Source organism: Equus caballus, chromosome X (genome assembly GCF_041296265.1).
Source record: "Equus caballus isolate H_3958 breed thoroughbred chromosome X, TB-T2T, whole genome shotgun sequence".
NCBI lineage: Eukaryota > Metazoa > Chordata > Mammalia > Perissodactyla > Equidae > Equus > Equus caballus.
Genome location: NC_091715.1, coordinates 124,203,212 through 124,226,094, shown reverse-complemented (window position 1 = coordinate 124,226,094; position 22,883 = coordinate 124,203,212). Strand labels below are relative to the sequence as shown.

At 53.5% G+C, this 22,883-nt stretch overlaps 1 protein-coding gene across 1 annotated transcript; it reads left to right on the top strand.

The window, feature by feature from the left end:
• The first annotated feature begins 7,679 nt into the window (after nt 1–7,679).
• On the top strand, nt 7,680–17,259 carry APLN (apelin). Its single transcript, XM_023633517.2, has 3 exons — nt 7,680–8,063; nt 13,862–14,033; nt 14,721–17,259. Exons 1-2 carry the CDS (start codon nt 7,997–7,999, stop codon nt 14,026–14,028), a joined length of 234 nt encoding a protein of 77 aa, XP_023489285.1. The 5' UTR covers nt 7,680–7,996; the 3' UTR covers nt 14,029–14,033; nt 14,721–17,259.
• The last annotated feature ends 5,624 nt before the right edge of the window (nt 17,260–22,883 follow it).

Here is a 22,883-nt window from a genome sequence, read left to right as displayed (position 1 = left end):
CCAGCATGCTACGGATGTGAATGGAGGTAGTGGGGTGTAGTGGGTTGAATGGTGGCCCCCAAAACACATGTCCACGTCTTAACCCCTGGAACCTGTGAATGTAACCTTATTTGGAAAAAGGTCTTTGCAGATGCAACTAAATTAAGGATTTCCAGATGAGATCTTCCTGGATTATCCAGGTGGGCCCTAAATCCAACAACAAGTGATTTTATACGAGAACGCTAGGGGGAGATCGCACAGACAGAAGAGGGGAAGGCCTTGTGAAGATGGTGCCGCCCCGAGCCAAGGAATGCCTGGAGCCATCGGAAGCCGGAAGAGGCAAAGTAGGACTTTTCCCTAGAGACTTGTCGATCTCAGACTTTTGCCTCCAGAAGAGTAAATCCCTGTTGTTTTAAGCCACCAAGTTTGTGGTAACTTGTTACGGCGTCCTTGGAAAACTGATACATGGGATTTTGCTGTGAAATGGCTACTTTCTTTTTCAAAAGTCTTACCTTTTTAAGATTAGTACAGGTTAGACTCTCTCTGTTAATGTGCTCAGGAAGTGTATGAAAGACAAGAAGGTGAGAAGCCAAGATCTCAGTCTGTGGCCAGGGTTAGGACCTGTGTGGTAACTGGTATCAACCTCTGATCACTTTAGGGCTACAAACTTGAATTTGAGATGGAGCGAAGCTGACCCAGATTATCCCTCCGACTTTAACCTCATCATCTCAGAGCTCTAAGGCCATAACCAAACTGGTCAGAGGCTCAACACCTAGTTCCCAACAGTCTTTACCCTGGCTCAGCACACAAAGGTGCAGGATTGGAGATTGTATGACATCCCACCTATGCAAGCCCAGATAAGATTAGCCAGCAAAGCAAGAAGAAACGTTCAGTGGCCCACTGGACCTTGGAGATAAACCTGCTTGTTCGGGAGTGGCTATCCCAGCTCACAGGGCCTTGCTGCCTGAGGAAGGAATTCGCATGCCTCCCCCGGGGGGGCCAGACTATTTATAGACCCTAGAGGAGAGGAAGGATGGAGGCTCCTGGGAGACGTCATAGAGGATGTGCAGAGGAAATGGAACTGCTCTGAAAGACCAACAGGAGGAACGGGGACCTGCGTGGCTCTGGGAGAGACCAAAGAATCAGAAGGAATTGGGCAGGATGCAGGGAAAAGGGGGCAACTTGGTGGGGTTGGGATGGCGGTGGGCGTGGAGAAGAAGTTCACTTTCTTGGAGGATCCCTCTTAGGACTTCTCCCACTAGTGAACAGTGAACCCTTTGAAGACATTTGAAATATGGCCAATTATCTGAATTCTAACGCCAGAATAGTTTTCAGGAACGTGATTATTGTGTCAAATGAGGTGTATCTGTGAGGGAACCTCTGATGTCTCTTAAATTATGAGAACCAGAAAATGTATGTAGTTTGCAAAGACGTTAGAAGAAACATCTAAGTGGAGTAAGCATTTCCAGTGGGAAATTGGAGCCCATTTGGGACTGGCTGAAAGGTGCCCTGTGAAAGGGTTTAGCACACAGTGGGACTGAGATATAGTACTAAATGCCAGGGATGTGAGTAGAGGTAGTGCGGTCATGCTGAAAAGTGGCTAGTTCTTTAAGTTTTGCAAAGGTGCTACCTTATAATGGTTAGTATTTGACCCTGTGTGCTTGGGGAAAGGGCAAGTGTGAGAGGCAAGATCTCTGTCTGTGGCCAGGGTTGGGATCCAGCTGGTGATCAGGATTAAGGGGCATTGAACACCAAGGCAAGGGAAGACTCATATAGCCTGATGAAGAAGAAACCTTAGCAAAGGCCAAGAAGTCCCAACAACCAGGCTTTTTCCTCCAAATGGTCACATGGGTCTTTTGATTCATAGACTAGGTTCCAGGCTAGGTGCTGCACAATTAGCACCACGCTCTCTGATTAAAATGGTCTCATACCCAAAATGGGAAAGTCATTACTGACTGTGTCTGAACCATCTACTCTATGGCAAGCATTGTGCTGGCTGCTCTGGTGAGTATAGATGGGTTAGAAAGTTCAACTCCAGCCAATAGATACAAACCCTTAGTAATGAGACAGTGAGAATTCACGTTCTTTGCTGGTGCTGAACCCAGTAATGATCATTTGTCATGGAGCTAGTTAGTAAGGCATCAACTAGCAGCTGGCCTCTCCTGCTGTTTGTCAAGTTCCTATTAAGCAGCTCCGGAGACAGGGGCAGCTTTGAGCCTCTGAAGTACTTTTTACCAGTGTTGCTTCTACTGAACTTCTTTGCCCATTAATTTAGCTTATGTCTTAGGGAACAGCTTGGATGAGCGAGACTGGGAAGACGCATTCTTAGGAGGTGCTCCAGGAGGGCTGGATTGTGGGGTGAGCGACCTCTGCCTAATGAACTCCAGCCCTTCTGAGTGCCTTCACCGCCAGCTGGGGCACTGCTCAGCCAGTGGGTGAGAGCTCTGTGCTGGAAGGCGCACAGGGAACAACGGAAAACAGGAGATCCTTAGGCCTAGATCCCAGTCCTGACTTTGCCCCCGGCTTTCTGTGTGACCTTGGGCAAGTCACTGTTCCTTTCCGGGCCTCAGGTTCCCCAGCTGTGTAACGAGGGGGTCGGCGCTCTTTCTGTTATGAGGTTTCTCTGATTACTGGCCAGGCTCATCCTTCTCCAGATGTCCTCTCCCAGGCTCCACATCTTACATCACCCCAGTAAAAACAACCACTGCACAATTGAGGGTGGGGAGCGCACATCCATCCTTTTGTTATTTCTTCTAACTCTTGGTATTGACCCATCCAAGAAACTGTTGGACAGGTTGTGACGATTTTGCCCAAATGAAAGTATGCAAATAAGGACATTTGATGCGTATCATAAATCCAGAGTGGATATTCATATGGCTATAGAGTTCTTTCCTAAATTCAGTGGACATTTATTGAGTATTTGCTCTGGGTGCCAGCACTGCTGGTGAGAACACAAAAGTGAATACGACATAGTCTCACTATCTCGTAGTATTGGTAGGACACACACACGAATACCTGTGAGAAGATGTGCCATTTATACAATGCCTGCCTTACTAGAACCCAGCATTGTACCCCGTACTTTATAGGTATTGATTTATTTAAGCCTTCCAATAACCCAGGGAGACAGGTACTGCCCCTTTCTTCAGATGAGGAACCCAAGGCTCAGAAAGGCCAAATAATTTGCCCAAAGTTACCTATTTAGTAAGTGACAGAGCTGCCTTATTCCAGAACCCACGTGCTTAACCGTGGTGCTTCACTGCTTCCTAATTTGATTCCAGACAGTATGAGTTAGGTGTCAGAAGTGCAAAGAAAGTGATATATGGGCCCAGAGAAGTGGGAAGGTGCTTCTCAAAGCTCAGTGAGGGAGGAGTGTGGGCTTTAAGGTTAGGCGGGCCTGGGAAAATTACTTAACCTCTGCTAGCCTCAGTTGCCTCATCTGTAAAACGGGAATGATAATGAATTGGCCTACTTTGCAGGTGTGAGGATTAAATGAATTAACACATGTAAAGCATTCACAACAGTGCTTGACACAGGCACACGCTCAGTAAATCTTAGCTATATCATCATCCCCATCATCATCATCATCCTCATCCTCATCTGTGGGGACAGGCAGAGAGCAGTGAGCTGCAGCAGCCTTGCCCTCTGAGGCTTCAGTGGCTAGACCTGCAGGGTGAGAGCTGGGTTGTAAGTCGCCAAAGGGGATCCTTTTTTGAGTTGACTTTGCAGCAAGGTGAGCTCTATGTAGAGCAGCCAATTGAAAGTCACTAAAGTAGAGCTCAAAAGGGTGGAGCTTGCTGTTGCCTTGGGGTAGGACGTTGTCTCCCAAAGGCCCCCATCAAAATGAAGACCATACCTGCGAGGCAAAACTTCAAACTGCTATCACGCATGAACCCCCGGGATCAAGTGCGTTCGTCAGCTCAGCTCCAGCAGAGATCGGCTCTTTTGGGGAGTAAGGCAGTGAGCAGTTCTGATGGCTGCTAAGAAGACAGGTGTGGGTGGAGCAGGGCAGAGACAGAGCCTGTCCTTCTTGATCAGTTTCAAAGGGTCAGAGGCCAGAGCTCAAAGGCTGGAGGGGCACGTCAGGAAGAGGAGAAAACTACCATTGAAGAGCAACTGCTGTGGGCCGGGGCGGTACTAAGTACTTTATCTGCGTTATCTCATTTAATCTCCCAACTGTAATAAGGTAGAGACTATTACTGTCCTCATTTAACAGCTGAAGAAACTGAGGCTCAGAGAGGTTAAATACCTGTCCCAAGGTCACACAGTTAACGAATGAGATTGAGGGGCAGGATTTGAATTCAGTTATTTGAAATTCCAAAAGCTGGGTTCTTTCTAATACACCACACTGCCCACTCAAACCTCCAGGACAGAGAGCTGGCTGAGTCAAGAGAGCACCATCAACTGGTGGTGATGACATACGATACTAAGCCGAACCGAATAGCCTCTGCACAGCGCTGATGAGGGGGACAAATCACAGGCTGGCTTCACATAGGTCAGCTATCTCATCTCTGTCCTCAACAATACATTGAGTCCTACCTCGGCCCCAGGATTGCCCCTGACCTTGAACAGAAACTGAGTCTTGTCCCTGACCATGGGCCCCACCCATGTGCACGGTTTCATGTACCTCCTCCCCATCCCTGAAGAAACACCTTAAAACATTCGTCTGCTGATATTGTCTCAATAGTATCATCTTCCTGAACAAAAGACAGCACAGAGTTATGCCAACAGTTATTTATTTCTTCAGCAAGGAGATACCGAGTGCCAAGTATGTGTTGGGCACTGTGCTAGGTGTTGTCAGTCCAGCGACCTGAAAATCTGGTGGGTGGAGATACATATGAAAACTGGTCATTTGAATATGATATTGAGATATATGGAGCCCACGGGGGTTTCAGAGTGAGCAATCAGGGTTGCATTCCTTGCTTGCTGGGCCTCAGTTCCAGAAGGGGTACACCGGCGGTGGACCCTCTCCACAGGCCCGCAGAGCATGGTGTGCAGATACAAAAGTGCTCCTGAAGCATTGCAAGAGAAACTGCCACTGAAAGTTACAGCCATAGCCGTTACGAAGAGGGCAAGGTCGCCATGGGTAAAAGTGGCCTGAGAAAGGAGAAAGAATAAGATTTTGGATCTGGCACTGGAAAAATGAATGCAATTTGGTGAAATGGAAAAGGATTAGATTAAAACATGATTCTCCCACCTGTTCAGCTCTTTACATCTTGATTTACATGCATGCCTTCTATTTACTGAGTGTTGCTTGCCTTGGATGCTACTGGTTTGCTTTTGTATTTTTTCCCTTGTGCATTCTGAAGACTAGGTAAGGTTGGAAAAGGGATTATAGGGGCCGGCCATGTGGCCGGGTGGTTAAATTCGAGTGCTCCACTTCAGGGGCCCAGGGTCTTGCTGGTTTGGATCCCAGGCTCTGGACATGGCACCACTCATCAGGCCATGCTGAGGCGGCATCTCACATGCCACAACCAGAAGGACCTACAACTAGAATATACAACTATGTAATGAGGAGGCTTTGGGGAGAAGAAATTAAAAAAAAAAAAGGATTATAGCAAAAGGAAGAATGAATGAGGTGCTCTAACCCAGCGCTGTCCCATAGAACTTTGTGCAATGATTGAAAGGTTCTGTTCTGTGCTGCCCAATACGGTAGCCACTAGCCACATGTGGCTACTGAGCAATTGAAATGTGGCCAGTGCAACAGAGGAAGCGAACTTGTCATTTTATTTTAGATGTTAGTATCGACCATACTGGAAAGCTCAGCTCTAAGCACTTAGCTATGCCCATACACACCCTAGGAAAGCTGTGATTAAATACGAATGGTCTATTAACCTACTTACGCGGGGGCACTCGTTTGGGGGTGCATGGGCTTGCTCAATCAGAGGTTGGAGTATCACACTTCCTAAAAACGGCCCTACAAGGGTTTCATCCCCATTTGCACAGTACCTTCACGTACATTATCTCATTTAATCCCATAATAACCCTGAGGGGGAGGGCGAAGACGATCATCCCCATGAGACCCAGTAAATTTAAGTGACGACAGCAAGGCGCTACAGCAGATAAGGGTGGAGATCCGAGGCCACGTGTTTTTCCTCCCAGTTGGAAGACTCTTTCGGGGGGACAGCCCCGGGGAAGTGACCTCCTAGTGCTGATGCCCGCGGCTGCCAGCCTGGGCCTCGCCAATGAAGAGAGGTGCTCTGTGCCACCCGTCTCTGCCTTTTTCCTCCTGGACAGCGGCTAAGGGAGCCACAGGCTAGTAACAAGAACCCTATTTTATTCCCTTCCCACTACTTTGATTTAGGCAATAGGCATGTTTTTGAAAAGTTCATTTGTGTGTTCAGAATTATATATTGAATGCCAACCACGTCCCACACTGTCTGGGGATACAGCTGTGAACAGAGGAGAGAGCCGTCTCGTGAGGAGCTGACCATTACGGTCGAGGGAGACTGATAAATAGTGTATGCACTGGATTGTTTTAACATTTCCAACATATTTTAAATATATCGTGGTCTCTCACATCTTTTATGGCACACATACACACTATCCAACGTATTTTTGGTGTAAATCTGGACTTTCACTTCAAGCAAACTGCCTGGCTGGCTGAAATGTGGAAAAACCTTTCAATTTAGTCTTTTAACATGTGTTGAGTGCCACCTATGTGCAGAGTCCAATCCTGGGGACTTTGGAGAGACGCAGAAGAACGAGAAGACAAGGTTGTATCTTAGGGGGTTCCCAGGCCCGTGAAAGAGGCAGTCTCTTCCCTTGGGAGCTCCAGGCTGTAGGAGCCGACAGTCTAGCCTGGGAAGGCAAACACATCACTGGGAAGGACCCGCTTACAAAGGGGAATCCCGAGTACGTGCAAAATGAATCCAGCCTAGACTGTTTGGAGGTGGGTAAACCACCCCACTCTCACCATAATGGGGAAGAAAGGGGACGCCATAGAGGCTGTTGCAAGTCCCACAGCGAGGAGGAACTCAGGGGCAGCTTCTCCTGGATTATTGTTATCCTGGGAAGTCTTTCGGATGACCTGGGATTTGAGATGCCGCTGCAAGAACGGAGAACGCAGGGGCAGGATGGGTGGGGTGGGGCATTCCGGGTAGAGGGTACCTCCCGGGGGCGCTGGGCAATTAAGCGGTCTTGGGCACAAGCCTAGGCAGTCACCCCCAATACAAAGCCAGCTGAAGATGCAGAGGAGAGAAGAGGGCCAGTGTGTGGGGGTCTCGGCCAGCCCCTGCTGCTGCAGAGCTGCAGGGGGAAGGAGCGGGTCCGAGGTGAAGGGGGTGAGTGGGGACAGCCTGGGCCGGGTCTTTCCCGGAGCGCCCAGGTTCCCTGACAGCTGTTAAGGAAGCGAGGTGAGAAAGGGTTAAGTGTGCCCCTCCACCGCCCCAAATGCTTCCTGTGTTTGAAATCCTTCAGGTCTCAAAAACTCTCTGGCCCCCAGCCAGGCAGGCATTGTCCGGGGAGCGGTTGTGGGTTGTCGGAGCGGCAGTGCAGCCTTTGTTGTGGGGCCACCTCGAGGTTCCCTCTCGCGCCCTGGCTGGGGCTGCAGCGTGCGTGCCGGGAGGGGGGCGGTGCGGGAGGCCCGCTCCCTCTCCCTCTTCCTGGCCCCCCCTCCAGCCCTCTCGATGACCACATGACCAAGTGGGCTCGCGGCCAAGCCACAAGCTACAAAATGCAGCCCCTGGAGTGAGTGGGGAGCATTCTCGCTGGCAGCCTGGGCCACGGGCAGCCGGAGCCGCGGTCGAGCAGCCAGCCGCTTGGAAAGAGCTTGTCGCCGCCCCCGGAGCCGCCGAGGCCAGCTTGGCGGCGCTGCCCCGCGGCGGGAGAGGGAGCCTGCAGGAGGGAGGCGGCAGCGGCCGGCCAGTCTGCGGCGCCGCCCGGGAGCCCCGCGAGCCCCGCGCCCGCACCCGCACGCACCCGCCGCGGCGGCTCGCGCCTTTCTCCGCCTCCGGGCGCCGGGCCTCTCGGCACTCCCCGCCCCCGGCCAGAGCCGCGGCGCGGCTGCCGGAGGAGCAGCATGGATCTGCGGCTCTGCGTGCAGGCGCTCCTGCTGCTCTGGCTCTCCCTGACGGCGGTGTGCGGAGGTGAGTGCGCGCCCGCCCGCCGCGCTCCCCTAGCCCGGGCTGCAGCCGGCGCGCTCCCTCCCCTCCGCCCGCGCCCTCTCCGCCTCCGCCTCCCGGGCCGGCGCGAGCCGCGCAGGGGCAGCCACGCGCCGGCCGCGCCGGGTGGCCCGCTGACAGGGCTCCCCAGGCCAGGGACCGGCCGGCAGCGGGGACCGCTTCCTCCCGGGGCTCGGGTCCGGCTCGGGCATTACCCGCCTGGCTGCTTGTCCCTCCTGGCCACCCCTCGCGGTCCGAGGAGGAGCTCAGGGCCGCAGGCGTGTGCAGCGTGTCCCGCGCCCCGCACCCCATGTGGAGGAGGGTACGTGTGGGGGGACATGTCCCGCTCCCCGTGGATCAGTGGAGGGAGCTGACCTGACCCCGGTGGGCTGAGCTCCCTCTCGCATCGAAAGTTTTCTGGCCCCTGGAGGTTAGGGGCCGCCGGCCGGTCCGGGGGGCGCGGGCCCCTGGGGATGATGTGATGATGTGCCAAGATGCAGACGTGACACTTGTTGCATAGGCAAGAGCGCGCGGCGGAGGCGGCGCGTGGAGCCCAGCTGTTGCTCCTTTCAGCCTGCCTATGAGCAGAGGCAGCCTCCCCCAGGCCAAGCCGGGCAGGGCCGGGCCAGGCTGGTGTTCTCCTCCCTTACCCCAAGGTCCTGTCTGGTCTGCTCTTCTGCTCCTGCACACGAGGCCCTCCCCACAGCCTCCTGGCCGCCCTAGGAACTTGGATCTTCCATATCCAGGCTCCGGCCTTCCCTTTGCCCCAGGCATGGGCATGCTTCACCTTAGTCCCCCTGTCTCCGGGCACCAACCCACGGAACACAGCGCCTGACCTGACACCTCCATGCAGCTCAGGGAGGGGGAGTCTTCTTGCCCCCACCTGCACCACACCCCCCACCTGGCATACTTGGCACTGGTGGTCCCTTGCCCTCCCGAAGCCTAGTCCCCACCCATACCCCAGTAGCCCCAGCCCAGGCTGCCTGTCCTCTGTGTGTCAGTGTCTCCTGGGGCTGCCAGCTCTCACCTCCAGCTGCCACAGCCCTGTGATCTGGCTGTCACTGCTGCCTGCCTGGCACCACAGAAGGGGAAGGCCAAGACCAGGTGGACTAATACCAGTGCCAGAGCTGCAGTCCTAGGGAGGTGGGGTCAGAGGGAAGGAGAGGGCAGAGGAGGAAATTTCCTAGAGGAAAGGCGCAGGGTGGGGGTATGGCCTGCAACCGAGGAGCCTCTGAGGGCCTGGCGGGGTCCCACCTCCCTGTCTTTGTAGGCTGCCTCCTTTCTCTGCCCTTGCCTTTTGGCACTTGCCCTGGCGCTGGGAGCACTGCCTGGCTTCTCAGGAAGGTGAATTGGTTGAGTCTGGCACCACCTGCCTTCAGCTAGCTGTCCAGAGGTCTCCCTCTTCAGGGCCTAAGTGCTGGGTCAGCCACCTGCCTGGTAAGAGGGGAACAGGCTTTTTCCTCAGAAACTCCCATCAGTCAGGCAATGGCGGGGAGAGAGCAAAAGATAGGAATGCGGACACCACATGGGCCTGCCCTCCAGGAGCCTACCATGCAGTGCAGTTGGCAAGACAAGACACCCAATGTGATACCACCAATGGCAAGTAGTCCAAGGAGGTGCCTTCAGGGAAGAAAGAATGGGTGCAGAGAGGGCATCGCAGAGGAAGCTGGGGCTTCCTGATGTACACACTTGGTGCTCCCCCAGAGGCTGTGGGAACTGTTGGCCAACAGACCACCACTCAAACCCTTTCAGGGCCCAGCTGTTGGGGCAGGACTGATCAAGGGGAGAGCTGGTTTCAAGAGGAAGGAACGCTGTGTCTGGCCCAGACTTGCCACTTCTTGCTTTAATTCACGCTTCTTCAATAGGTCATCTGTCTTCACGCCCTGATTTGAGTAAATTCATTGCCCTCACGTTCTGCTTAAGCCTAGCATTGGAAACTTCTCCACCCCGTGATCTCTCCTGGAGCCGAGGTGGGGCACCTCCATGCAGGTGGCCACCAGCCAAGGGTCCAGGTATGCATGTCCTGCTCCTCCTGCCTCCCATCCTGGGTGAGAAACAGGGACCCCAGGCCCACCTCACCCTTGGCCCAGACTTGCATGTCCTCCCCAGCCAGGATCCCCAGTCAAAGTCTCAGGTCTGAAAACCGCGCTTCTTCCTCAACACACTGTCCTGACTTGGAATGCGCCCCCCCACTCCCAACACACACATGCTCTTCCACTGCCTCCTGACCTGACATACGCTTTACTCTTCTGAGCCTGGGAGCTGCTGGGCCAGGTCCAAGTGTCCCTTGATCTTTCTCTGAGCACCTCTCTCTTTCTTCTTCTCCTCCTCCCCAGCCCCAGTTCGAAGCCTGCAGTCACAGTGACAGTGTGAGGACAGCCTACTGCACCCCTCCTGCTTAGGGAGGGGGCATCTGCATTCCATCCCCAATCACTAAGCACTAAGCACCCATATAACCTGAGTCAGGTCTCTCGACAGCAAACGACTCATGCGTGTGAAGTGGTGGACCAGGCTGCCGGGTCATGACGTGTCCGAGGGCAACAAAGCTGGCACAGGAAGATAGCTCAGGGCACTGGGCTGGGGGGCTGGATAGACAAAGGAAGAACACCCCATCCTGGAGACACATGCAGGACCCTGGAGCAATGGAGGGGACGTAGCCAGTAGGGTTCTCACCAGAGCACTAGTGTGGGCTTTTAAAGCAATAACAAGATAGGCTGGATGGTGAGAGGAAAACAAGTGTGTCATTCCTGGTGAGGTTGGTGTGTTCCTAAAAAGTCGCATGTACCTCTTTGTGCCTTGGCTGGGTTGGAGTTCAGATTGCAGGAAAATCAAACTCTGTTCTCTCCCTCACTGTGGTTCTCAGTGTGGAGATGCTGTAGCTTCATTGCTGGTGGCACTTTGGAGAACAATGGCTCCAGTTCCTCTAGGCTTGAGATTCTTCGGGGGATTGTCCCAGTCTCCCTTTAAGTAGCAAATGAGTTGGAAGAAAAATATTTCAGTGCGCTGGGGATGGCCCCCATTTCTACAGGGGAATTCTTTTGTACAGCCGGGACCTCTGCAGTGACGAGAACCAACAGCCCCTGATCTGTCCCTTCGGACAGCATAAAGCCAGGGTTTCAGGTGTCAGCTTATCTTGGGGTGAACCAGACTCAGAATCAAGAATAGGAAGCTGGTGGGTGATGGGATCAGCATGCAGGAGAAGCTGCAGACTTCCGGCTACCAGGAAGACAGTGAGCCCCCTCCTCAATGGGATGCAAGATGCCGGGGGCTTCTGGCTGCTCTCCAGAGCCTGGCTGAGTGCTCAGTCATCTCAGGGTAGTTCTCTGCAAACTTAAGAGTCTAGACAGCTCCCTGGCCAGAGTTTGAGCCACCGTTCCTGCTCCCCATCCTGGCTCTTGGCCTCCCCCACTTAGGGCCCTCCACCCCCAGCCCTCCCTCCCTGACTGCCACCAACACTCAGTCCTGGGTGCTGAGCATTTGGAGATGATGCCCTCCCTGTCCAGGCACTGTGCCTCTTGTCTCCCTGCCTACTGTACCCCTGGGCCTTAGCCTGTGCCGTTGTCCCTCCTCCAGTAGTCAAGGGCATAGCCCCGAGAACCAAGGCCTCTCTTAAATTCCCAAGGCCCCTAGGGAGCTCCCCTGTGCCTGGCCACACCCTTAGCACAGCCTTTCCCACTCCGACTGTTTCTCTGGTGTTGACTCCTCATCAGCATCATTCCTAGCCCCCTCAGTGGGCACGAACAGCCTTGAGGGGACCCCAGAACACAGGGCAGAAGCTGAAGCAGCTGGGGTGGGGGGCTTAGTAAGGGCCTTTCCTTCCTCTCCCACCCCAGCTCAGCCCCTTTGCAGATGGCATCAAGAGGGTAGCTCTATGACAGACGGAAGTGACCTCCTACTTCCATCCATACCTATTGCCCCAAAGGGCAAATATAATTTTATTTTAATTCAGATTAGGTAATTTTCATTGGAGGAGGAGGTCACAAATTAACCCATCCCGACCAGAAGCACAGAAGTCTGGCCAGTGAACAGCAGGTCCTAAGGGGTCTATGACTTTTCTTGGAGAGGGAGGACGGAGGGTTACAGAGTGTGTGTGTGTGCTGTGGGGGCGTGTGTCTGGGTGAGAGCGTGCGTGGACAGCGGCAGGCCCCGGGAGCCTGGGTAGGGAGGGTCCTAAGGACAAACCTCGTCTGTTTTTGGCCCATGAGGGAGATAAATGCCTGGAAATTGTGTGCAAATGGAGGAGGAATCACAAGAGCCAAGGGGCCAAGGAATGAACCCGAGTATGGGGATGCTGGAGGCAGGGAGGGGGAAGGAGGAGCCGCCAGGAGTATGTTTGGGGGGCTAGCAGCCAACGGGTGGTTCTATGGAAACTGTGAGCTAGTGATGGGGATTCCTGGATGGATGGAAATGGGACTTGACGGACAGGGATATAGCTGAAGGCAAATCTGATGGTGCAGGGGAGAGAGACTGGGGTTTGTGATCACCGGCCTCAGAAGGGGGGGTTATTTCTGCAGTCCGGCTCCATACTGGGCGTCGCACAAGCACTCTGCCAGCCCGCCTCGTGCCCAGCACCATTTCACCTCCCTGCTCTGCCTGCCTCCGGCAGCCAGGCTTGCTCTGGAGTGCAGCTCGCCTTCCCTGGCTGGACTGCAGCCTCCATGAGAGCTGGCCCAGGTGCCTGCTCCGTCTTCACACCCAAGAACACCAGCACCACTTGGATTCCATTGTCAGCGCTTGGTCTGGCATCGAGTGGTTTCTACTCTAAGCCAGATGTGGACAGATTTAGAAAGGAGCCCCCCGCCCCCCCAGAGCAGAAGAGAAGCCGGCTGGGATTGGAATGGAAGGAATTTGCATCAGACACAGGATGGGGTGTGATCTGGAGATGACAGGAGGTAGGGCATCCAGTGGGGACGTGCCAACTGTAGCAGCCCGCCCCCTCCTCATGCACGGACTTGCTGCTTCAGGTGACCATTCACTCAGTTGTTCACTCATTCATTCATGCAATATTTATTGGCCTCTAAATCTGGGCAGAGGGTGAAGAGAACTCAGCACAGGCAGGCAGAGTCAGAGACACCCCACTTCCCTGCCAAACCCCCAGCCACACCCCCAGGGCGGCCACAGGAGCAAGTGAGTCCCAGAGATGCCTAAAGACTGGTGAGATGCCCAGGGGTGACGTATGAGATCTCTGGTACCGAAAAGTGGGTCACCTGCATATTGAAGGATGGAGGAGTACAATGACATGATGTTCTGGATTTGCTGTAAAATACCTCAGCAAAGAAAGAAAAGAGATCACTAAGCATATGTGACTCCACGTGCATAACTGTTGAATCTGGGCGATGGGTGCATGGGGGGCGGTCATTTCATTGAAATGTTGTGTGTTTGAAATGTTTAAGTGTATTAGTTGCAAGGGTGCAGCGGGGGGGGGGGGGGGGGCTTATTGCCGGCTCTGCCCCGGCCGAGTACAGGTGTAATGCCCAAACTGCACCCCCAGTGATCTTATAAACAAAGAACATGTTTGTGCCTGTCAGAAACATGATAGAACTGTCCAAAGGATGTAAAGTCAGTACATAGTTTGCAAGATGTGAGTAGTGGGCTCCGTTTGCCCCGGGATAGTGTAAAAATTCTAAATTGTTCATCGGGATGGAAGATAAAAACAAGCAGAAGCAGAAGCTATGAGGAGCGCCACCGCATCGAGACTTTGCCCCCTACCGTGGGCCTGTGGTCCGTGGACCCCTGCCCCTTTCCATCAGCCTTCCTGATGACAGGCTTTCTCCTTCCTGCAGGGCCCCTGCTGCAGCCTCCTGACGGGCAGGGGCTGGAGGAAGGCGATGTCCGCTACCTGGTGCAGCCCAGAGGGTCGAGAAACGGACCAGGGCCCTGGCAGGGAGGGCGGAGGAAATTCCGCCGCCAGCGGCCGCGCCTCTCCCATAAGGGCCCCATGCCTTTCTGAAGCAGGTACTTGAGCCTCTGGTCAGTGCGTGGCACTGAGGGGATTGGGGGGTGGGTGGCAGCCTGGCAGCTGGGTGACCCTGCTGCTTATCGCTGGCCAGACACCTGCACCAACCAGTCCCGGCAGCACACAACATCCGGGCTGACAGAGCACCTATCTAGCGCCTTCATTTTATGGACGAGGAGATGGAGGCCCAGAGAGGAGACTGACAATTAAGGCCAATCTCCTGACTCCCCAGGAGTTGAGTGCTGGTTCCTCTCCACCCTGTTGCCTGGGTGGCTAGCCCACTTGGAGAGTTCTAGAAGTCCTGAAGAGCCTTGATGAGCTGGAGAGGGGTGCCCCCAGGGTATTCCTACAGTTGTGCAGTATGGATCCTCAGGGGGGCAGAGAGGGAGGCGGGGAGCCTTAGCGGGTAGCAGGCGGAGAGCAGGAGGAGAGTTGCCCAGAGCTGTGGGAAGGAGAGAAAAATCAAAGGTGGCAGCAGAGGGAGCAGGGCCTAAGCCTGCCCCTCAGGGCCAGCCTGGTGTCCCTCCCCCTGGAGCCGGGACAGGGTGGCATCTACTCAGGGGCCTTGGGCTTTAGGTGCAGGGTCATGGGGGGGGGTTATGAAGGCTGTCTCCTCTCCTGTCCCTGGTGGTTCCTTGACCTAGGACATGTCACTGACTTCTCTCTGGTCATTTTTCTCTCTTTAGGACTGGAGAGGCCCTGAAGCGCCCACCCCCTGCGATTCTCTCTACTCTATAGATTGGCCTGCTTCTCTGGTGCCCTCACGCCCGTTCGCCGTTCATCTTGCACCCATCCCAGCTGCTGATGGTCCCGCTTCTTCTCACCCACCAGCTTCCCTGAATTGCGTGGTCCTGCCCCTGGTGCGGGTGGTTCCCTTTCTCTCACAAGGATCCATTCAGCCCCTCTGCCCAGCCCCTCCCCAGACTGGCCTTGGAGGCCTTGCACTGGAAGGCCGTCCTTCTTGTCCCTGGCACGCCCCCCTCTCTGGTCCCCACTTCTTGCATCTAACACCTAACCCTTTACTAGGCGCTTCCTTCCTCAGGTATGCCCTGGGGGCCTAGTGGAAGCTCCCTTCTTCAATGGGCTCCAGGAGATCCCATGTTTTTGTGTCACTTGGACCCTTCATCCAGCCTCCAGAGGGGAATAGAGAGATGAGCAATGAGAGACTCCAGTCAGAGGGGCTGGGGCATTGGGATGCACACAGGGTGCCTTGGGGGACACTGGAAAGCGGGTTGGTGCTCTGGCAAAGGGTGAAGCATTGGGGAAGAGGAGGAAGAGCTGCTGTGGCCTCTTCTTCACCCTGATGCTTGTCTGGGTTAGGGAAGAGGTGAAGGAGCGGGGCCGTGAAGTACTCTGTCACTTCTCTCACCTTTCCCTGTGTTCTCATACCCTCCCCACCTGCCAACTCCCACCCCAGCTAGTTCAAACTCCACCTCAGGAGGAGAGGGTGCTGGGCCTGAGATGGCTCTATACTCTCCCAGGACCAAAAACCAAGCAGGAGGATCATTTTGGTCAAGAATCACAGCCAAAAGGAACCTTGGAGATCTCTTAGCTCTGCCTCCTTCTGCAAACTCCTATAAGGACGGAGGCCTGGAGGGGGTAGTGACCTGCTCAGGGTCACTGCTGAGCCAGAATGAGGACCCGGGTCTCCCAACTCCCACTTGATGATGTCCTCTTCCCTCTTGATCATGTTTTTCAAAACCCATTAAGTGCCTTTTCCCGGGGACGGGGCTGAGGGTAGCTGGGAAGGGAGAGGCTAGCCGGCCGTGAACTGCCCCGTGGTGGTGTGGGGACGGAGCTGCTCCCGCCTCCCTGGCCTGCCTCCGCTGGTCCATTCCCCAATCTGAGCTGAAAAGTTCTGTAAGTGGCCAGCTGCCCCTCTCCTGCAGCACTCGCAGACCCTGGGTATTTTCATGGGGGCAGCTCGGGCACTGAGACTACCATTGCAACCCCAGTGCTGGTTTTCAGGAGCCAGGACGGGGCCTTGACCAACTGGACTCAATAGCCTTCCCTTCTTGTTGACTGGACCTTCCTTCCCAGTGACCTGTCCATCGTAGGGGAGGTGGGGGGAGAAGAAGAAGGAAGGGAGGAAGGGAGGGAGGGGAGGAAAGGAGGAAGGGAAGACAGGAGGAAGTGTAGGTCTGAGCAGGCTTTTTTTTCCAGAGGCCTCCCGGGAGGGAGAAAAGGGAAGACAAGAGCCTGATGGCCACCTATGTATATATGGGGGCAGGGGGAGTCAGGGCCCCCCGAGTCCCACAATAACCCCGAGGTTTGCCTATCCGCCTCTCCCCGTTACCTCCGCTGCTGCTAATGCTACTACTACTGCTGCTGCTGCTGCTGCTGCTTCCAGGCCCGCCCTGGGGAGCCAGGCTGGGCTCCTGCCTCCCCCACACCCCTCAGGCTCGGAGTGGGGGCTGGCCAGTGTCCAGAAAGCCTCTTTCGCCACTGACGCCCCTACCAGGGACCGGGCCTTTCCCCCTCCTCCTCTCTGCATCTCCTGCCGCATCAGCTGCCCAGCCCCATGGGGAAGGGGGGAAACGAGGGACAGCTGGGAAAGTCAGGAGACACAGGGCAGAGGACAGTGGGAGGCTGGGGGGCTGTCTTATTTAAAGTGGTTGTGTATGATTCTTATACTAATTTATATAAAGATATTAAGGCCCTTTTCATTAAGAAATTGTCCCCTTCCCATAATTGTGTTCACTGTGTTTGTAAAGATTGTTCCATGTAAATATGTCTTTATAATAAAGAATTAAAAGCTGACAATTTGCCCTTACTCATGGAGGTCACTTTCAGGAGGGGCGTTCCTGTCCCCTGAGGTCCCTGGTTGTCCCCATGCCCACATATTGCACGTGCAGGGAGGTAAGTGCCTGCATCCCAAATTGGTTCTGGGTCAAATGGCCTCAAACCAGTTTCCCACAAACTCACAAAAGGAATCTGTACGCTTAATGACTGGTTCACGTAAAATTCAGTCCACTTTTAAGTGTTTTGGCATCTGCCTGGGTGTCCTATTTTTTTTTTTTTTGCAGTGTCATTTGAAGAATTTTTAAAAACCCATTTATTTAAGAACATTTTGACTAAAGATACAACTTCTACTAAAAATTGTTTTGTATCCTTGGTGGGTGTCTTCTATTTTTATCTACTTTTGAACACTTTCGGGACTTTTTAGCCAGTTTGCCTTTCTTGAAAAATGTTATGTTTCCTGCAATAAATACATTTGGTAATGACTTTGTATGTATCGTTTTATGCGTCACGAAGTAGAGTTGCTTGATGAATGAGATAGCCTGCAAAATAAAATGTAAGGAGTTCGACGCCGTTCTGCCCCATGTGTCTCACTTCTTCACACTTGTTGTCAAAATGCCAATATCTTGCCGAACAGAAAGGAACATTGGTAACATGCTAATTTGTTTAATCGACTCATCAGGTGCACGCAGGCGTACACATCGCAGAAAATAAGTCCGCGAGGAGGAAACAGGAGTGATCTAAAAGGTGCATTCGCTAAATCTTGTGGGAAATGCCACAGATTTGACAAGTATTTAGTGCTAGAAATATACAATTTTAAGAAAGGGTCTTCAGACAAACTTGCTAAGAAGTCATAGAACTGCTCAATAGGAGATAAAATAGAAGAAGCCACCCACAAGCGTGCAAAACAATCACAACACTGACAAATACTGCAGATTGTGACATAGTGATTTAAAAATATGACATTATCTTAGAAGTTTCTCTTAGGAAAATTGGTACAAAATGCCTTCTTTCAAAATTACTACTTTGACTTTTAGGCAAACTCGTCGTCAGAGGAGCTGGTTTAGGAAGGAGGTTTGGGGCGGGCTGGCTTCATGCTGATTGCTCTGTTGGCTCCCTAATCACCCCCAAAGCTCGAATTTCACATGAAACCAAGGAGAAGCGGGTAGTGGCAGAACAACTGAATACTGACCCAGAGTCTGTAGCCCTTTAACAGTTGACAAAACTCTTTAAAAAAAAAAAATGCCGACTCATTTTATCATCCTAACAACTGGGCAACACAGACCACGATTCCCATTTTACAAGTGAGAAAACAGGCTCAGAGAGGTGAAGTGACTTGCCCAAAAGCTCACGGCCAATAAGTGAATCTAGAATCTGGACTTAGAACTCTAGAATGCAAACTCTAGACGGACCCCTAATTAGAGGAGACCTAAGTACAAAATGTGCTTTGTATTCTCAGTAAGTGCGATAAAAATAGATGGCATGGTGTGGCCTGGTGGGATCAGAGAAAGGCTAATGGAGGCTGCCCAACTAACACTGGCCCCAGAAGGCCCAATCACATTTGATTAAGTTGGTGGGAGGACAGCGGGAGGTGGAGGCAGGGACAAGGAAAGGGGAGCAGTCACCAGGGTCCTCTGGGCATATGTAGTCAACTTGATGCTAGTGGGTGGCTGCAAGTCTGACCTCCTTAGGGCAGGGGGTGAGGAAAAGGGGAGCTGGTGGCCTTCTGTGAAGATAATTAGACAAGTCGAAAGAGGGCAGGACATATGGGTTGCCACCCCTTGGCCATTTCTTGACTTGACCAGATAAATACAATAGAATCAGAGTAGGGGGCTGTTTTTGAAGACGCAGAGGCAAAAAAGAAAAAGGAGTTCACTTGACAACTGATTGTTTCTTGACCGTAAGTCTTGGAGGAAGAGGTTGAAGCGGTTTTCAGAGAACCTGAAAAACCACAGTGTTTCCAATCCATTCAAATCCGTCTGGAAATTAGGCAGCCTCTGAAATGGCAGAGATTAGGGAGGCGAACAGACTCAGACCACACACGGCTTTTCAGCCCGCAGGTGTGGTGTAAAATGAGCCATGGCTGCTTTGAGGGCTAATATTTTAGGCTCCCCCACAGCCCTGGCTGACTTGGGACCCCCGATCCAGGCTGGGCTCCTCTGCTGCCACCGAGGGAACTCCAGGACCTGGCCTGAGTGGCCGTTCTGAGGTGTTTATAGAATTGTAATTTTCAGGCCTAAAGGTTAGTCAACTGAAATTTCTCAATCCCAAGTTTCTGACTAGAGGGAGCCTGTGCCAGCTAAGTGCCAAGGGAATGGCAGAAAAGACTTACTACCTTCTGCTCCCGGCCCTATAAGGAGCTGCTGACTCAGCCAACATTTCTCTGGAACCTCCAAAGTGGAAGGTCTCCCTTGAAAAACCAGTTTTCCCTACATACTGGCCAGTTCTCAGAGAGGCACTCTCCTGGCTGCTGCCTTGGACTTCAGCCAAAGGCCAAAGTCACATCCAAGCCATTTCCTCGAATGTTTCAACCCAGGGGTCAGTCAACTTTTTCTGTAAAGGGCCAGATAGTATTTTCGACTTTGCAGGTATCTGTACCAACTGCTCCAGCCAACCATTGTCGTGCAGAAGCAGCCATAGACAAAATGTAAATGAATGAGTGTGGCTGTGTTCCAATAAAACTTTATTTATAAAAACAAGTGGCAGGCCACATTTTGCTGAACCCTGTGTCACATGGAGTATCAGCAAGGCCTTCAACTCAGCCCTTGAACCCTTGTCTGGGGCCTGAGGGGAAGACTTACCTTCTGCAGCAAGGTCTAGAAATAAGGGAATTTAATAAACTGGTTGTGAACTGGTCTCTGTGCGATGCTATCTGATAATCACGCTAACAAAGTGCTTTCAGTGGAAAGGGAAGTCTGGAGGTCGGATCAGGGTTCAAATCACGGCACCACTCTTTACTTATCTATGAGAGCTGACAGCCAGCGTCTCGGTCTCAAGGAGCCCCGTTTCCGCATCGGGTGGGATCCTCTGCCTACTTATGAGCGCTGTGGTCAAGATTGAATGAGATGATGCAGGTAAAGTGTTGGGTACAGTGTGCGGCCCCTGGCACAAGCTTGTTAGTGGGAGCTAACATCTCCACTAAGCCTCACTCTACCCCTGAGAAGTGGACCGGGCAGCGGTCATTATCCCCAGTTTATAGATGGGGAAACAGGCTCAGGGAGGTCAAGTCACTTGCTCAAATTCACGGAGCCACTAATTGGCGAGTCGAGCCTCAAACCTGGCTGTGTCCTCAGCTTGAGTCGGCTGCCATGCTCCCCCTAGGGGTCTGCTTCCCCACCGAGTGTGCCTTGGCCACTGGAAACTTCCAGTATCCTAGACAACCCATAGGGCCTCCCCAGGGACAGATTGGGCCCTCAGCATTCTCTCCTGTGGCAGCGTTAGCTTGGGCAGCACCTGGGCTGGGATTGCAAAGCCGGGCACTTGCTCCAGGAACCCTACCAGGCCCTCGGGGTCCTTTCTACACCAGGGCACAGGCCCAGAAACCGGAGTGCCCGTACTGAATCTGCTTGTGCCCAGGGCTTGCTGGGCAGCTTGGCAAAGTCTCTCCTTGGCCCTTTCTGGGCCTTAGCCTCCTCACCTGCCCAGGTCACCTTGAAGGGGTGGGTGGGCGTGAAGCATCTGCCGGTGAATGGGGCTTTGTGGGGCTCCCAGTAAACAGTGAGGATGCTTCAGGCCCACGCTCCAGAGGGAATCAGTGCTCTGCGAGAAGAAAGCAGCATATGGCAGGAAACGGGAACCTTGGCCCGTGAGGAAGGCCAGCACTGGGTTATACGGGTCTTCACAAGCTTCCCTTGGCCGCAGAGGCTGCGCAGACCTCCATCACGTATGTCCCCCATCATGCAGAAGAAGTGCTTTCTGATCCTCCCTGGGGGTTAAAGAATGGGCAGGCTGCAGCCAAGCCAGCCCAGTGGCCTGAAGCTAGAGGCTCGGCACTCTGGCTCCTAACCCCAGCAGGGCCTGTACCTGGCTGTGTGCCCCTGGGCAGGTCAGTTCATCTTTTGGGGGTCCCAGTCCCCCCGTCTATTTTCATAGGGCAACAATCTCTGCTCTCTCTACCTCAGACATAGGATCGTAGAAGGGCAGAGCCGGCAGGCGCCTGGGAGGTCATCCAGCCCTCCAAATCCCTTCATTTTGAGATGAAGAAAGTGGGACTCAGAAAGGGACAGTGACCCATTTAAAGGGACATAGCTAGACGATACTAGCAAACACGTAGGGAGGGCTTCCTATGTGCCAAGCACTGGTGGCACATCCCCCGTCCTGACTTATTCAGTCCCCACCACAACCCCATCTTATAGCTGAGGAGACTGAGGCACAGAAAGGCTAAGTTCAGCTGAGGAGCTCCTGTGGTATGTGAAAATGAAACAAGAGGCATAAGGTGACATTGCTGTAAAGGAAGCTGAAGTCACTGTTGACATGCCAGGCATTCACTCAAGGGCTGCAGTCAGCTCTCGGTTGTGGGGAGGGCTTCACTCTGGTGCCCTCAGTCCTGGAACAGCAGAGTGCTTGCGTCTGAGGGACCATAGGAGGCCTGGCTGGCCGGGAAGAAGCAGCCCATCTTTCCAGCTTGGTGGAGACATCTCTGGCTCCCTTCCCAGCAAGTGGGGAGATAGAGGCCGGTGACCCGGCATAGGTATGAGGTTTCATCCACCGTCTCTAGGCTCCCAAACTTTCTCACGGCTTAGAGTTCTCTCACCTCCTCTCGGAACTCCCAGCTCCTCAGGTGTGAGGGGTGTGGAAAGACAAGGGAAACTAAACAAAGCGGCGGGGGCGGGTGACCACACAGGGATGAGGGGGGTGCAGGAGGGGTCTCAGGAGGGAGGAATCACCACTCTGTCCCTTCCAGCTCATCACCTCAGAGATCTCAGACCCTGCTGTTCCCAAGACTTCCAATCTGATTGCCCTCCTCTGCCACCCCAAGGTGACCCTGGGCTACCTCAGCCCTCTCCACCCTCATCCTTGCTCCCAAATTGCCTGGCAAGTTTCAGAAGTGGCTCCACCTCCCCGCAACTCAGTGCCAGCATTTTCAGAGCCCAAGCATAAGAAAAGCCCATTTTCCCTGCCCCTCCCCAAGGACCGATTCAAAATAACCCATCCCCTGGACAATCAGCTGAAAAATGCCTTCTCTGTGTAGGACACCATGTAGGTGACAGCAGAGGAGGGACAGTGATGAAGACTTGCTCCTCGCCTTGCTTCAAGTCAAGGGTGTGTGGCGAGGGCATGACAGCCTTCGCTGCCTGTGGCTGCTGCATGGCCCTCCATACCGCCCGCTGCTGCCCTGGCCCCAGCCGAAGCTGTGAGGGAGTAAGCTTCAGACACTTCTTTCAGGAAGCGGAGCCGGGAAGGCCTCAGCCTAAGTCACTCAACCCCATTTCCTGGCGCGCCTTTAGTCTCCCCGGACTTCCTAGCTCTCTACCTCCCCAAATTCTTCCTTCAAGCACCAGCTAAGGCCACTTCCTCCAGGAAGCCTTACCGGATGTTCCCCTAGTCCTGAAAGTCACGGGCAGGTGATGCCCAGATGGGAACCCAGGCTTGTCTCCCCTCAAAGCCCATGTGCGTGCCCACCATACACTTTCTTGCCAGACTGAGCACGGCTGTAACCACAATGGAGGCGACGATGCCCACAGGGCTGACTGACAGGGCAGCCTAGTGGTCACACCTTCCAGCATGGGACCCGGAGACTTCAAAATCCTAGCTCTTCCAAGTCCTAAGCTTGGGTCATACTTCACCTTTCAGGCCCTCAGTTTTACCGTTTCTTAAATGGAAATAATAATGCCTAGCTTCTTCATAGGCTTGCCGTGAGGCACAAGTGAAGTTTCTGAAGTTAAAATGTGTGGTGCACTAAAAAGTAGATGCACGTGTGAACCGGGAGAAAAATGCCTGCCTCAGAGGGTGCCGGGTTTGCATGTGAAAGTGCTTTGTCATCTTCAAAGAGCTATAGAAATTCATTTCTCAACATTCAACAAGCACTTATTCAGTGCCTACTGTGTGCCACATTCCTTACAACCTGGTGAGGGAGATCCCGTGTTTTTCCCAAATCACAAGGGAAGGGC